The sequence below is a fragment of the Phanerochaete carnosa genome (assembly GCF_000300595.1).
Source record: "Phanerochaete carnosa HHB-10118-sp unplaced genomic scaffold PHACAscaffold_1, whole genome shotgun sequence".
Lineage (NCBI taxonomy): Eukaryota > Fungi > Basidiomycota > Agaricomycetes > Polyporales > Phanerochaetaceae > Phanerochaete > Phanerochaete carnosa.
Genome location: NW_006767628.1, coordinates 2,289,076 through 2,303,470, shown reverse-complemented (window position 1 = coordinate 2,303,470; position 14,395 = coordinate 2,289,076). Strand labels below are relative to the sequence as shown.

General features: G+C 54.1%; 8 protein-coding genes across 8 annotated transcripts; 6 read left to right on the top strand and 2 right to left on the bottom strand.

Annotated features, from left to right (window-relative positions):
* Window positions 1–27: 27 nt before the first annotated feature.
* PHACADRAFT_189886 (uncharacterized protein) lies at window positions 28–862 on the bottom strand (the record flags this gene model as incomplete). Its single annotated transcript, XM_007390144.1, has 3 exons — window positions 28–549; window positions 605–704; window positions 755–862. Coding segments are annotated over 3 exons (730 nt in total), but the record flags the coding sequence as incomplete, so codon positions are not given.
* A 399-nt stretch (window positions 863–1,261) lies between these two features.
* PHACADRAFT_48952 (uncharacterized protein) lies at window positions 1,262–2,201 on the top strand (the record flags this gene model as incomplete). Its single annotated transcript, XM_007389557.1, has 4 exons — window positions 1,262–1,520; window positions 1,580–1,648; window positions 1,699–1,920; window positions 1,978–2,201. Coding segments are annotated over 4 exons (774 nt in total), but the record flags the coding sequence as incomplete, so codon positions are not given.
* Window positions 2,202–2,946: 745 nt separating this feature from the next.
* PHACADRAFT_133507 (uncharacterized protein) lies at window positions 2,947–5,902 on the top strand. Its single transcript, XM_007390143.1, has 12 exons — window positions 2,947–3,359; window positions 3,420–3,474; window positions 3,529–3,577; window positions 3,630–3,671; window positions 3,728–3,785; window positions 3,843–3,890; window positions 3,951–4,133; window positions 4,186–4,239; window positions 4,288–4,362; window positions 4,418–4,536; window positions 4,586–4,719; window positions 4,795–5,902. The coding sequence occupies exons 1-12, from the start codon at window positions 3,234–3,236 to the stop codon at window positions 5,331–5,333; spliced, it is 1,482 nt and encodes a 493-aa protein (XP_007390205.1). The 5' UTR covers window positions 2,947–3,233; the 3' UTR covers window positions 5,334–5,902.
* On the bottom strand, window positions 5,688–7,428 carry PHACADRAFT_155862 (uncharacterized protein; the record flags this gene model as incomplete). Its single annotated transcript, XM_007390142.1, has 6 exons — window positions 5,688–5,897; window positions 5,954–6,050; window positions 6,103–6,474; window positions 6,528–6,895; window positions 6,951–7,262; window positions 7,315–7,428. The coding sequence occupies 6 exons, from the start codon at window positions 7,426–7,428 to the stop codon at window positions 5,688–5,690; spliced, it is 1,473 nt and encodes a 490-aa protein (XP_007390204.1).
* Window positions 7,429–8,611: 1,183 nt separating this feature from the next.
* Window positions 8,612–10,203, top strand: PHACADRAFT_246870 (uncharacterized protein). Its single transcript, XM_007390141.1, has 6 exons — window positions 8,612–8,631; window positions 8,701–8,906; window positions 9,002–9,162; window positions 9,215–9,356; window positions 9,411–9,678; window positions 9,738–10,203. Exons 3-6 carry the CDS (start codon window positions 9,021–9,023, stop codon window positions 10,143–10,145), a joined length of 960 nt encoding a protein of 319 aa, XP_007390203.1. The 5' UTR covers window positions 8,612–8,631; window positions 8,701–8,906; window positions 9,002–9,020; the 3' UTR covers window positions 10,146–10,203.
* Window positions 10,204–10,821: 618 nt separating this feature from the next.
* Window positions 10,822–11,213, top strand: PHACADRAFT_203905 (uncharacterized protein; the record flags this gene model as incomplete). The annotated part of the gene is made up of 2 exons (XM_007390140.1): window positions 10,822–10,966; window positions 11,023–11,213. 2 exons carry the CDS (start codon window positions 10,822–10,824, stop codon window positions 11,082–11,084), a joined length of 207 nt encoding a protein of 68 aa, XP_007390202.1. The 3' UTR covers window positions 11,085–11,213.
* An 816-nt stretch (window positions 11,214–12,029) lies between these two features.
* On the top strand, window positions 12,030–12,584 carry PHACADRAFT_133501 (uncharacterized protein; the record flags this gene model as incomplete). The annotated part of the gene is made up of 1 exon (XM_007390139.1): window positions 12,030–12,584. One exon carries the CDS (start codon window positions 12,030–12,032, stop codon window positions 12,576–12,578), a length of 549 nt encoding a protein of 182 aa, XP_007390201.1. The 3' UTR covers window positions 12,579–12,584.
* An 868-nt stretch (window positions 12,585–13,452) lies between these two features.
* On the top strand, window positions 13,453–14,395 carry PHACADRAFT_246869 (uncharacterized protein). The gene has a single exon (XM_007390138.1). The coding sequence runs from the start codon at window positions 13,675–13,677 to the stop codon at window positions 14,224–14,226; it is 552 nt and encodes a 183-aa protein (XP_007390200.1). The 5' UTR covers window positions 13,453–13,674; the 3' UTR covers window positions 14,227–14,395.

Sequence of the window (14,395 nt, the reverse complement as noted above, 5' to 3'; positions counted from 1 at the left end):
GCCATCGCTGAACGACTCTAGGCTGACTCGCATCGTCGCTGTCATATTCGTTCCCTGAAGGAAGCCCCTGCTCCCAGTGTCTCTCCTTGTCCTTGATGCGCTTCCATTTGTCCTGTCCCAGAATCTTCATGGCAAGCTGCTCCTTGAGCTCCTTGCCAAGTCCGATGCCTGCCCATGAATGCACGGTCGAGCCACCGATGTTGACTGCAGCAATACCCGTAGACGCAGTGATAGCTACTTGACGGCCACTTTCGCGACAGGACTTGATGATTTCGCGCAGCAAGACTGACTTACCCGTACCTGCGGAACCTGTAAAGAAGACACTCTCGCCGGCCTTGACTTTGTTGAGAACTTGTTGCTGTTCTAGCGAGAGTTTGATTGTCGGCTCTATAGGAACATCTGACTCTGTTTCTCGAATATCGCCGGTCTGAGGTATTGGCGGATATTGAACAGGAGCTACCGGAGCAGGCGCATTGGATTGAGGCTGTTGGGGCTTCGCATGAGACTTGGAACCCGAGGTGGGCTGTCGAGGCTTGCTATTGACTATAGCTGTTGTAATGTTACATCGTGCAGTGTTTCTAACAATAGGAATATCAGCACTCACGGTCCGAGGCATTGATTACCTTGATCCATGCTTCTGCCTTTGCCCGAGCACCAAAACTTTTGTACGCCGGGGCAGGGAAACGAGATACATTGAGTTTACACTAAGAAATATTTCAACAAATCGCATTCACGTCAATAAGTTAACACTCACCTCCTCCCATGTTTCGTATACTTTTGGGCCTTCTCGTCCACGGCGTACCGCGTAGTACTTTTTGCGGCCAGCCTTGGGCATGCAACCTGCAGTGAGGGTCTGAGTCATGGTGCAAAGACAAGGAGCGGACGTCGGTACCTGCCCGCGTTTTGCTGTCGGATGGACGCTACCTGAACGGGAAGATAGGCGAAGCAAGACACACGCGACAGGAGCAGGAAGCGCCCATAAAGGCTCGCGTCTGCCACGTGATGGCGCTTCAGTCGATGGCGGCAATCGCCGAAGGCGCGTCGGCCACCTGCTTTTGGCAGGCTCTTCTCGATGTCCCGACTACCATCCTGCACTCGGACAGCACTCGCAGTTCTAGCTTCACTCTTTGGCGACCTGACACATAGGATGTCCCTGGAAGCTGAGATGATACCCAGCATGTCCGCCGGGACCCACACAGAGACCGAGCCGGCCACTAGCTTGGTATCACCGCCGCCTCCAGCAGCAGCCTCCGCTACACAACTACCGGAAAAGCCTCCGCCGCCACCTCGAGTGTACGATCTATACTCATGGGAAGTCAAAGCTCCGCAGACACGTCTTGTATACATTCGCGACTCGCATACGGTAGATCAGGAGATGGCTCGATTCAAACCGGGGCCGTGTGGATTTGACCTAGAGTGGAAGCCGTGCTATCGCAAGGGCCAGAAAGAAAATCCTGTCGCATTGGTGCAGTTAGCAAACGAGGAGACTGTGCTTCTAATACACATCACGGCCATCCGACGTGCGTGCACTGTTCTATTCTGTTGAGCGGCTCAGCATACTGTACAGCCTCCCAAACAGTATTCCCCCCGAGTTTGCTGCAAGTACTCTGGGACCCTGCGTATATCAAGTGTGGCGTTGGTATACAAGGTGCGCGCAGTTTGCTCCGACTCTGCACTCATATATATAATCCGACTCAGGTGACTGTAAGAAGCTCTGGAACGACTACCAAGTCAACACACGCAATTGTGTAGACTTAGCACTTCTCGCTCGCACCGTCGACAATGCTCGATGGAAGGGAAAATATAGCCAGCCTATCGGCCTTGCTCGACTGTGCGAGACGTACGAAGAGCTCAGTCTAACGAAGGGCAAGATTACGCGAAGCAATTGGGAGGCTGTATTAAGCGAAGCTCAGGTGCAGTGTGAGTACACAACTGGTCGAGGCTATATCATTACCTCTGACAATCTTACGAACGCAGATGCCGCGAACGACTGCCACTCCGGGCTCACGATATTCAAGCGGCTGTTCCCCATGACACTAACCATGAATCCCCTACCCCTCCCGTCGTTCTACTCGTTTGACCTCTACAAAGGTCTCACGTATGTGCCATCGATTGACGACCCACACACGTTATGGCGACCATATAACCCTTTCTACGATGCTGGTCCGCCTCCTGAGCCCAAGCCACCGAAGGAAAAGAAAGATCCCAAGGGCAAGCAGGCATCGCAGGGTGAGAATGGCGCGGCATCTGCCGGTGGCAGCGGGAATGCGGCCGAAGGGTCGACGTCGAACTCTGCTCCTAGGAGGGCTAGGTACCCGCAGATGCGGTCAGCTGAGGGCCAGGCAAGCCCTCGCGGCCGTCATTACCAGGCACACGAGCAGCAGAGTCAACGTGGGCGCGGTCTCCCGCAGGGGGGATACCGTCCGCGTTCCCACCAGCAGCATAACGCCGGACAGCGCAGTAGGTCACCTACCGCTGTGCCAGCCGCGGCGCAGCCAAATGGAGACAATCAGAACCGAAATCAGTATCCAGACACGGGTCCACATAGACCTTTCCGCGGGCGGGGCAGAGGCAGATCACACGGAGGATTCAGAGGCGGTGGTCCTCAGTAGCGGCATATTGCTATTTAGAGGTCTCTGGATTTGTTGTTTCGTCTGCTGGTCCAGCAAGGGCCAGTCACATCGCAGTCCCTTTGAGATAAATGTCGGTAAATTGTCCAAACGTCTGTAAACATCATCCCATGAAGCTATTATGGTTGCCCCGATGGTTGTCGGACGAAAGAACCATCGAGAGCTACTGCACGCGCTGTGAACGACTCTCGCAGTCGTCGCGCTGGCTGTGGTGGGTGACAACGAACAGGTCGTTTACAATGACAGAGTCTGTCGGACGGGACATGATTCTGTCGTGACGGTGCTCAGCAATGGCGGTGCAGAAGAGTTGTGCAAGCGAGATGATATGTAGATACGGAGCGAATGCGCGCGCGGCGCCAAAGTATCATTTTCCTTAGCCCGCTGAGAGCAAGTCCACGCCCGCCTAGGCTCGTACTACGCTCCTTTTCTCCCCTTCCATCTTCCGCCCGACGCCCTGCCTGACGTCCGTCCACTAGCAGGGACCCTCGCAGAGTATCGCGTTCGGTGCCGGGTTCCTCATCTCGCTTGTCCCTTGATCACCTTCCCGACGCGAACGGCTACAAATATTGTCTGTGCTGGGATCTGCGGTAGCAGTGCAACGTGATGTTGCCTACACTGCGTACAGATGTCGGGGTCGGGGCATGGACAACCCTTGGGACTGTGGGGCTACTATGGATGAATAGTTTGGTGCCAGCTGTGATGGGGAAGGACACGCCCTATCTGAACCAGGTGAGCAGCCCGCAGTCAACCCGTTCGTACTTGCCCTCAAGGCATCGACTTCAACGTTAGGGCTTCTTCTTCGATTGGACTCCGCAAAATCAGTCGCCGCCGATCCCAACAACAGGTAAGCTGAAGATACAGGCCTGCGCTGCGCGTCTGGATTGAAGGGGCTATTCAGCACAGTGCGAAACCATTCATATCGAGTATGGGAGGGGCAACGCTGTAGGGTACGTGATGGACACTTTTAAAGCGCAATCTCCGTGTTCATACTGTTTCAAGGCCGAACCCGGTGGCGCCGTACTACCTACAGATTTATACCTCGTATGTTTCACCTTGGTCAGCGTCTCGGAGCGTGCCCAACATCCATGTTTCCCCAGAACCTTCATCGTACCTCTGGTTGTTCCAGCAGGCACCAGCAATGCAGATTTGAATTTTGTGAGTTTCAAAGACCGGGCAGTGTGAACGTGAACGCCATGCTCACCTTATCCCCAGGATTGGCCAGTCCCCTTTATACCAGGAACACAGTACCAGATATGCATGGTAAGCATCTCGTCAACATTAATACTAATAATGATGGCTGCATCCCTAATCTCCTCACAGTTCGATTCGAACGGCGTGACCGGAGGTTGCCAGGCGGTGTATACCGTCTACCCGGCGCCTAATACGACTCTCAACAACCCGCCGGTTTGCACGAACCTGACGTATCCGCAACAAGACCAAGTACTCGGTGTAACTGCTCTTGTGGACAACGGTCCACTTGGGCAGTTCGCTTGGATTCCCCAGGTGAGCCTGCGCTTGTATGTTGAAACGCCGGGCTGTGGTTGAGTTGCGCCAGTGTACAGATATCTCCGTAAAGCCCAACAATGGGACGCCACCTTTTACCATGACTGTAGGCCCAGTTTTCTAAGGTGTCGAAAAGCTGCTGATTTTGCCACAGGTTGCCCCTGCACTCCACCCTCCTTATAACATCACGTCCAATTCAATGGATCCCATAAATTGGACCGTGTCCCTGGTGAGTAGCATGTCATTTCGCGGTGACAGGTCGCCGTGTCTGATGCCAAGGACAGTCCTGGGGTATGCCATTCTTTATCTCGCTTGCTGACTCTACTGGAATGACCTGGGCCTTCGGTCCGCTGCATAGCGGAGAAGGCACGGATACGACATGCTTAGCTGAGCTGAACCAGATGTGAGTATGCTTCACCATTTCATGAGCTTTGCCTGACATTTTTGACTAGAGCCGCATCTTCCAAGGAGGTGCAGCCTTGGGTAGCTGCTGTATCGGGGGCAGGTGGACTTATCGTTGGACTTGTTGCCGGCCTGCTAGGAGCTGTGTGGTTTACATCGAGACGAAAGCGGAACCAGATGGATCGTAGCCGTCCGGATACGCTACATCGAAAGACATCAAGCATATCGATCACCACACCGGTTCTCTCGCACCAATCAGAACCCTACACCGATCTACCGACCCCACCGGCGGATACGTCTTATCACATAGAACCCTTCGTTATGCCCTCCGAACGCGAGCTCGGATTCGGCCCCTCCCACGCGTCCAGCCCGTCCAATACTCTCTTCGACAGCAGACACACACGCAACACGTCAGCAGTCACGACTGGCTCAGCAGACCGCCCGCGCTCACCCACAGGCTCTGTCATGATGTCCCCCATATCGAACATCCCACCAGCGCATGTACCCCTCATCCCACCTCATCGTCCTCTCTCCTCCGAGAATCGCTCGCAGTCGCAGGTCTTCGTCGTTCATCACGACGGGGGCCGGGCCCCCGTTACCGTTTATGCGGCAGACGGCACGGAGATCGTCGAGCTGCCCCCTCGATATAACGAGTCCAATAGCGGCACCGCGGGTGGCAGTAGCAGTAATGAAGCAGCATCAACAGCGATGCGCACGGGAACTGTGCCACCACTGCAGCCTGACCGACGGCAACCAGGTGCGATGCCTGCGAAAGCACAGCGAAGAGTTGTTAGTTAGTCATTTCAGCTTCGGAACATTGGACTGCTTTTCTTTCTATGCGTGTCCCTTCCCTTCTCATAACATCCTCCTTTTCTTCCTGGGCCGTTGGTTCATCCTGGTCTATCCTCGGTCCGCCCTACCCCTGCTGCACATTTTCGTCTCCCTCTTGCCTCCGTCGAGATGCTCTCGTGGATGTCTTTATTATCCAGACTAATTTGTTATGGATATTACTATCTTTTCTGCCTTCACGTCCCTTACGCTGCTTGCATCGAGAGAATCTGTAATAGTAGCTGCCCATATAGGATGGACAGTGCGGAGTTGAATGTAGCCTGCACACTTCTGGCCTTCTCTATTATTTGCCTACATCGACCTTCAACCAACATGCACGCCGATGGGTGCCGGCTTCCAGCCGTCTCGCACGGTGAGCACGCGCCAACCCGGTGGCAGGGCAGGGCCCTCTCCGGCCCCAAGACTGTGCTCGGCCGCCGACGAAGGCGCTGGTGCGGACGTAGTGTCGAGGCCGGGTGCAATGAGGGCGTCAAGCCGTCCAGCCATAGTCTCGAGATCCTGCTCCGACCATCGCTGAGACACGACGCGAATCAGCGATGTGCGCGGTGAATCTCGGTGCGTAAACTTACCGGAGTGCTTCCGGGCGCGGGTGCTGGAAGTAGCACAGAAGCGGTGGCCTGAAGCGCTGGATATTTTTTGCAGAGTGTGTCAAGGAGGTAGCGCGCGCTACGATAGTAGGGTCAGAAGACTAATGGAAAATGCGACGGAGGTAGCATACGCTTTGGTGTCGCTGGTGCCTCCGCTAGGCCCCAGGCCTGTGATAAGGCCAGCTGCAGCTTCCTCGGCTAGAGTCTCGTCCTCAGCATCAGCAGTACTTGCCCTGAAAGATGTCACGAGCCAGTGCGCCCAGCTAGCGACACACATATGATAAGACGCATCGCGCTTCCGCTCGTTTGCGGCCAGCGGGATTGTGTCCATCTCAGCACTGCTGACCGTGGCGTCGGAGTCGGACAATAGGCTCGTGATGATTCTTGAGATCAGTACCGACTGCAAGTCCGGGTGGAGGGCCTGCAGATGAGAGAGAAGGGGTGTCCATATCGCGAGAACGCTGTTGGAGGGTTGGAACGGGTTCGTCGATCCCACTCTTTTCCTAATATTGTCGTTAATACCACGGTTTTCCGACGAGTGTGATTTTTTGCCCACTTTTTCGACAAGGGTACCAGGCCACCTTTCTCTAAGAGAGTGTCACAAAGCTTCTCCAATGCCCATCGTTCTCTGCTGTCTTGTTGTTCGCCGTCCTCGACCTCGATGTCGTCCCACTCCAAGGTGGCAGCGGAGACATCGGCTGCGACTTTCGCTTCAGCGACCCATCGCTCAATGTCCCGCAGGATCTGGGTGATCTCCGCCTTGTACTGAGAGCGGAGCGAGGCGTCGCGCGTCGTGGATTTGAGGAGCATTTTGTACTGCGCAAGTAAAGGTTGTAGGGGTCGCAAAGGCGGTGTCTGCTTTCTTGGTGGTGCAGAAGGGCTGAGAGCTGGGTTGAAGTAATTTTGCAGTAGCCAGGCCATTGCCTGAAAAAAGCTGGTCAGCGTGCCACGCCAAGATGATTTACGGGCTTTGACTAACCTCGCGTGCAGCCTCACGAAGAACATCAAGACTTGGGAGGTCTTCGTGGGTAGCAGCATGTCGTAACTCCACTAGCCACTGCGGAAGACCAAGCTGAGCAGCAATACTCGCGATAGAACGAGCGTATGCCCCAAGTTGCAAAGGATCTACCAAGCCATTGACCAGACGGATTAGTGCCACAGCATATGCCTGTCTGATCAGCATGTGCGATGAAAGACCCTCGCGCGACGAGTCTTGTACGATCACTGTGAGCAGCGAAAGCGTAGAATCGAGAGCGTGCGGGAGAGTGGTGATCGCCTTCCATGCAGATAGCTGACATCACATGAGTGTTCTCCGCAAGTAGCCATCAGCATGCCTAACTCACTCTTTGCACAGCAAGAATCTTGGTGTCGAGGTCAGTCTCGTCGGTATAGATCCAAGAGCATACTTCATCGAGTTCAGCAAGAGAAGACCAAGGCACTCTGCGAGGCAATCTCATTGCGACCGGGATATGTTACACTAAAACAGTACACCTATTAGCCTTCTACCGGTGAAAGCGTCCTTGTCCCTACCAAACGCACTGCTGAAAGTTTACTGTTCTGCGACGTTAGCCAACTTGGGCTCCGGAAAACTTAATCGGGTGAGGTTACCGCCAGTCCCGGGCCCCGGCACTGTCGGGATCTTTGAAGCGCCCACTGCCTCCATCGCCCTTAGCATATATAGGCAATGCTCGATGCAGCCCTTTTCATTTGACTTCGCCGCTTGTGAAATATCTGCGATATCTGCACTGGCAGTCCCAGTCGGATGCTGTGCTGTAGGGCGGCACCGAGGATACTCTTTGCGCACGAACACACTTTGCGGAGATCCCAAGTTCCACATCCATCGTTTACCAACTGACATTAAGCTGACCCTTGATGTAACTGATTTGTGCCACAACTCGCCGCCCCATGAACATCAGGGCAACTTGAAACGCATCCTGTATGGTGAGCTCAACACGTGAGGACTTTCGCTTCCGGTGTCGGACCTTCAAGCTTCAAGCTTCATCCACCACAGCCATGTTGACTGTGTCGCACGGATAATCAGCTGCAGAAACTTTCGCTCGCTGGGAGGAGTCCCTCCGCAGGGCGGCCACGGTAAGTGCCCAGAGCCTGTCTCCACTCCGTGTGTATTGCGACTCTACGAGCAGCAAAAGAGTCTGTTGGGAGACATTGCGAAGTAAAGTTTTCGCTACCGGGTGGCGCGTACGGCGACTCTACGATTGCGAATCACATAATTCTCAAGTGTTAAAGCTTAAAGTTTGTACTTGTACCCAATATAGATATGAGACCGTCACACACAGTCACAGGTGCTTCGACGCCGCGCCGCACGCACAGTGCCTCGTCACCGAGTCATCTGTCGCTGGCTTCGCCGACGCATAGTACACTGGCGAACCAACAATGGCCTGAGGATATCAGAGATAGCGAGCTCTGTTGACTGCTCGGAGTGCACTGCCCACGACATCCTTACCCAGTTTCAACAATTCCGTCAACCAATCAATGTTAGTTTAGCCTCGACGCCATCCACGCACACTCAACACGGACGACGTGCAGCTCGTAATCTTACTCCTCTAAGCCAGCCCTCCACTCTACTTTGACGAGCTTCAGCAACGTCTTGCTGCTGGCGACATTGATCTCTGCAAACAGCGGAGACAGAGGGCGTGATGTGAGGTAAAGTGCCCCTCAGGCACATCGTGACATTACGTGACAATATAACACCTAACCAGGACATGTACAGGCAGTGAACGAAAAACCCTTGACTGCGGTTTCTTATGCCACGCCCTGTAGGGTTTCCGCTTACCCGTGGCGCGCACGGCGGCCGAGTCGCAAATGTATTGGGCCCGTGGATCTCTGTGCTTCCATGACGCGTAAAGCGGGAAGCTACTGATGCAGTGCAATGAGTGGCATTGCCAGTCCTTGGTTGCAGAATCTCGGCTGCATGGTCAGTACTATAAAGTCGTCTCGCCCGCTGCCATCTCCCATCCAGCACTCAGTAGCTTTCGCTAACATATCCCTCATATTCTCCTCTCTTTCAAGCTTCGTACCGCGCACTTCCATGACGCATCTCGACTCCCGAAGCATCGTCTCCGCCATCGAGATCGTTGTGTACATCCCGTTGGCAGCTCTGAGCGTGTGCCTGCTCGTCAAGTATGGCTTCAAGCGCGAAGGATGGCTCTATCTCTTGATTCTATCAATCAGTACGTCGGAATATCCTTAGACCGATAGTGATTTATTTAAGCCGCACATTAGTTCGAATCGCCGGCGGCATAACACACATCATCGCTCAAGAACAGGCGAATCCAAGCACAACCCTTGAAACTGTAGTCACTATCCTGGAGACGTCTGGAGTCTCACCGTTGCTTATCGCTACCGTCGGCTTCTTGACGACAGTGTACGTGCATCGAGGAGTTAATCGGCTGGGGAGCGAACTGACACGTGTTTTCAGGAAGCAAAATGCGTTTGAGGACGGACATCTTCTTCACAAAGGATTACGGCTCATGGGGCTGCTTTCCTCCGTCGCCCTTCTCCTCACCATCGTCGGAGGCGTGAACATCGGATCGAACACATCCAGCGATGACGTCTCGAAAATTAACAGTGGCAACAACCTCAGGCACATCGGTGTCATTCTCTTCGTCGTACAATTCGTCCTTACCGTTCTGGTCACCTTCTTCATTTGGAGCAAGATTAGCCAGATCATGAAGCACAGACGCACAGTGAGGCATTTTCAGGTCGTCGCTTATCAAACGGAATCGCTGACCGTCTGGACCAACAGCTGCTGAAGGCGATCACACTCTCGCTTCCCTTCCTTGGTGTACGTGTCCTGTACACTATTCTTTCGGCCTATTCCCCTCTTGGTATCCCAGGGGTCACCAGTGGGTCGCCAAGCCTCGCAAAGTTTAACAGCACACGCGGCGACTTCGGCATCTGGCTCATCATGTCGCCCATCATGGAGTTCATCGTGATCGTTATCTATGTGACCGTCGGGCTTGCTACCCCTCTGCAGAACGACTACTTTGTCGGAGGCAAGGGCGAAAGCTTGGAGGACGCGACACAGCTGAACTCCAGTGCCTATGCACCAAATCCGAGCCACGGACCCTCTGCATCGAGCGTCTCTGTCGCGAAGCCGTACACCGGTGGCAGTGCATACGCGCCGCGCCCGGGAGTTACTTATGGGGCATGATAGAGATTTATCGGGGAGGCTTAGGGCCGCTTCACAGGACTTACGAGATAGATATCATTTGTATAATTTCCTACTAAGTATATAGAATGGTTGTGTATCATCTTTTGGCCATCATGACTGTACCTGAGAGAACGCCCGTCAGATGTGTCCTCAACATCGCAATTTTACATGCTTCTAATCAGCTGAACAACATACCTGGGAAAAAGAACGACCAAAAGAGTTCTTGGAACAAGGCTGACGCAGCGGGGACCTGAAAGAGCTGTACACGAGACTGAAGAGAGAAAATTTATGCTACTGCGAAAGGGGCCTAGATGCGCGTCTGATAGACAAAGTGGCAGGGTGCGCTTCCCTCTCCACGGCACCCTAAAAAAGGTGGCATTCGGTTAGTGCGGCGTCAGGCCCTTAGCATGTGCTGATGCTGGCCCGTATTCAGCCCCATGCTTCAGGGTCGCTTCCCGAAGCAAAGAACGTGGCGTCGGAATGTGTCAGGGCCTGCCGAGTGGCTGCAGCACTAATGCCTCGCAAACCTATGCTGTTTATGGGGCGCAGCTTTACATGCATATCGTGAGAACGGGGGAGATAGACGCACACTACGAGCACATAAATACGGCCCACGGAGGGCGGATTAAAGCAACCCACAAGAGCTCTCTACATCTCCCACAACTTCCAAGCAACAATGTCTTCTGTAAGCCCAGTCGACTTCAGAGCCTATGGTCTAGGACTCATTATTGTATCGCTCAGGTCGTCGCCGTCCCCGTCAACTACGCCAACTGCGGCTCTGCTACCTGCAGTTCCAACACTAGCTGCGCCTGTGCCAACAGGTACGTTGTTCCTTCGCATACCTTGTAGTGCTGGAGTATTCACATGCGACTCATAGCTGCGCCTGCAAGCCCAACGAGTGCAAGTGCGCTTAAGCGCCACACGATGTTCCAGCTGTGATTACCCTCGGGAGATCATGCAGTATTGGAGGGTTCATCTGATTCAAGGGTCGCTGTTAATTGTTGTACATTTAAATGAAATGAGACCATGATTCTGGAATTTCCGCACTTTAGTGTCAGGCAAATTGCGTTTCTAGAACTTTGGTGTTCCGCGCGGCGAGGCTGACATACGTATACTACAGCTGCTTGTTTGGGACAATCGGGAAGTGGGGAGCTTCTAGATCATGCTTCGTCATAGGATCGTGGAGGAGATGTTTCAGACTGTTTCAGGTAATTGTCAGAACAGGCACACATGTGCCTTTGTTTTGTATATAAAGGGCAGCGACGATCATATCTCACCTCAGACCTCAGACTTTACCACGACCTCGCACACGATTGTCAGATATGTTCGCCGTACGTACTTCGGCCTCTCGTAGGCCGAAACCGAGGAGGCTCACTGCACACATGCACCCTAGACCATCGAGAACCCCGTCAACACGCACTGCGGAAACAATAGCTGCAACTGCGGCGACTCGTACGTCCTTCTGTGGTCGACATAATCTGTCACCTAAAACCCGTTTCTCACCGCTTCAGGTGCAAGTGCGAGGCCGGTAGCTGCAAGTGCGGACAGAAGTGACAAGACGCCGGGCCGCCTTGCCGTTCCGAGTCGGGCATTGTTCACCCTACCCGTTCGACCACGCCAAGAGTTGTAGCAGTACAATGTTGATTCCTTGCGCGAAATAACAACGATGAAAATTTTCTGAAGTTTTTTGATCCACATGCCCCAGTCGGTGCGAGTGTTTGTCGGCCAATATGTTTTCGCTGTCGGTGGGCCACCAGACTATGGGCTGCATGTGGCCGCCGCGGCTAGGTGCAAAAGCCACCATGCTATCGGCCTTGCATAAGTACGCAACATTAGCACCGCCAGCTTCATCCCATCCTCGCATATCGCTACCACAAACCCATCATGCTCGTCTTCACTATCTCTGTCATCCGGGCCGCCCCTACCGCAGTTCACAACTCGTCAGGCCTTGTTTTGGGTGACTGCGACACCAACGTACCTTTGTGCTACACACGGCTCTTCGAGAACTACGACAGAGACCGCGGAAATAACACAATCTGGCTCTCTGTTGGCGACAGCGACGACGCACCGAAGGCCCATCTACATCACTTTACCTGGCAGACCGGCGAACAGGGCCGCGGCCAGCGACTTGTGTACGCGACCTGGGACAACAAGGGCAAGGGGTGCCTCCTGGCGGCAACGGTGCTCCACAAGGACCTCCCGGCGCACTCGCGCGTCGTACTGACTCTCGGTTCGCTCAACTTCAACCAGCGGCTGCAGCTCGAGACGATCATGCAGGACACACCTGTGCCGCGCGCGACGGAGGGCTTGCGCACGGCGCTCCGCAAAGAATGGTGCATACAGATCCTGGAGAAGGGCATCGCGCAGAAGCTCTTCACGGGGGTCGAGTTGCAAGCGGCCGTCCAGGCTCTTGATACGGAGAAAATTCTGTGAATACGCGCCTTTGAAGACGCTCAGTCGGAATGAAGGTTGTTCCTCAGGAAGCTGTCTTGTACTTACAAATTACGATGTTTTAGTTTCCCGATGCGCGACGCATGTTTGTGTTTAGCGAGGCTGTGATGAATCAACTGAGGTTGAGGCTCCAAACCGGGCTTCGCCGCGAGCCGGAATATGAATCACCCCAGACACACGAACAGGATCAAGGTGGGCAGGCTCGTGGTTGAGGAAGGGCTCGAGCTATAAACCAAGCGGCCATATCATGGAGCGAGCTTGTTGTACTACGAGAACAAGCCACTGCCGTCCGGCGGGCTGTAGTCCATGCCAGTATACTGCTGCGCATGAAAGACACACTAGTAATGGAATATGCGCGACTTGTATGAGACCTCAGGGTGACAGAGATATCAGTCGGACGTAATAGCAGTGCACGCGCACAGGAGTACTCACATTGGCCGTGGCTTCCGGAACCAATGTCGAGGGTGCAGTATGTGCCATTCGTAATGCTTTGGCGTGTAAGAATGACGGGCGTGCACGGGAGGAGTACTGGACTTTGCTCAGTCTGGAGTTTGAAACAATATCTTGTGGTCGCCGCACGCCCAGAGAAGCGTGCACTGCTTGGGCCGCCCCAGTGCACATGTGCGCGTTGGAGGCTCTGTCGAAAATCCGGTCGACCCGGTCGAATGTCCAGTCGGCCTATGAAACGGTGGTGGCGCGCATGTGAGGAGTCGGTGCTGACAAGAGTACAGGGTTAGCATCCTTCCGTCTTCCTCTTCACATCCTGGCTGGTGTTCGCATGAGAGCTCGTCTTCAATAAGAGCCTGATATTGGCCTGGTAGCTGCATTCACCCTGCCACTGCATTGTTTTTCTTTCCCATCTTTATCACTTTTATGCTCTATCTTTGTAAAGAAAATTTATCGACCGCAACACAGTAGCGCGGTGCAGCAGGCTGACCTGAAGGAAAGGCCACAACTCGATAAATCAACAAAGGACTCTTTGTTCGACGTATAAAAGCCCATCGAGTGTGGCGACCACAATCCTGTTCGCTTGTTTCCCCCGCATCTCAAACCTTGACAAGCTATCAAGACTCACTACATGCCCGCCCTCATTACGTCTCATCCTGCAGCAACCCGCCTCAAGGAGGAAATGTCGATGATTGTCGGGAAGTCCCTGAAGGACCATCGAGAGACCATCTGGTACCTCAGGTGGCGTGAAGGGAACGGAGTGGAGGGGCGCGTATGCATCAGCTGGGACGCCAAAGGCAGATCGACCCACCAGGAAAGCCTGGGCGTAGGCCTGGAGCGACTTACTGAGATCGACTCGAAGCTTATTCTCCTGGGCTCCCTTGACTCCGAGCAGTTGTGCCTTCTGAAGGCCATCGTCAACGATACGCCCATCCCATTTCTGCCGAGAAACCTCCCGTGGATGAGGTCGTGGAAGCGCAACGAGTGGTACTTGCAGATCCTGCGCAAGGGCGAGAAGGTGGGGCTGTTCACAGACGACGCGGTGCACAAGTGTTACATCGAGGCCTTAGCGGAGAACTGGCCGGGGAAGGAGGACACCTGTATATCGTCTGGTGTGCTTGAGCCGAGCCATCATGCCCTAGGAGGACTCACCAGGAGCATCTTTGCGACGGAAGCCGTCTGAGCACTTGAACAGGTATCCGACAGCAGAAGTTCTCGAGAGTTGTGCGAAGTTCGAAGCAGATGTTGACCTACGGAGGGAACAGACAATGAGCTAGCACTCAGTTACCTTAGCCCAGGCGATGAAATCTTCCAGTATTACACCAACAGACAGAACAGCTTGGTGATCCTCA

Coding starts and splice junctions, on each gene's coding strand:
- PHACADRAFT_133507 (XM_007390143.1), top strand. CDS start 3,234: ATGTTGCCTACACTGCGTACAGATGTCGGGGTCGGGGCATGGACAACC. Junction 3,360..3,419: donor ACACGCCCTATCTGAACCAG/GTGAGCAGCCCG, acceptor CTTCAACGTTAG/GGCTTCTTCTTCGATTGGAC. Junction 3,786..3,842: donor GCAATGCAGATTTGAATTTT/GTGAGTTTCAAA, acceptor CCTTATCCCCAG/GATTGGCCAGTCCCCTTTAT.
- PHACADRAFT_246870 (XM_007390141.1), top strand. CDS start 9,021: ATGACGCATCTCGACTCCCGAAGCATCGTCTCCGCCATCGAGATCGTT. Junction 9,357..9,410: donor GTCGGCTTCTTGACGACAGT/GTACGTGCATCG, acceptor ACGTGTTTTCAG/GAAGCAAAATGCGTTTGAGG. Junction 9,679..9,737: donor TCATGAAGCACAGACGCACA/GTGAGGCATTTT, acceptor CTGGACCAACAG/CTGCTGAAGGCGATCACACT.
- PHACADRAFT_246869 (XM_007390138.1), top strand. CDS start 13,675: ATGCCCGCCCTCATTACGTCTCATCCTGCAGCAACCCGCCTCAAGGAG.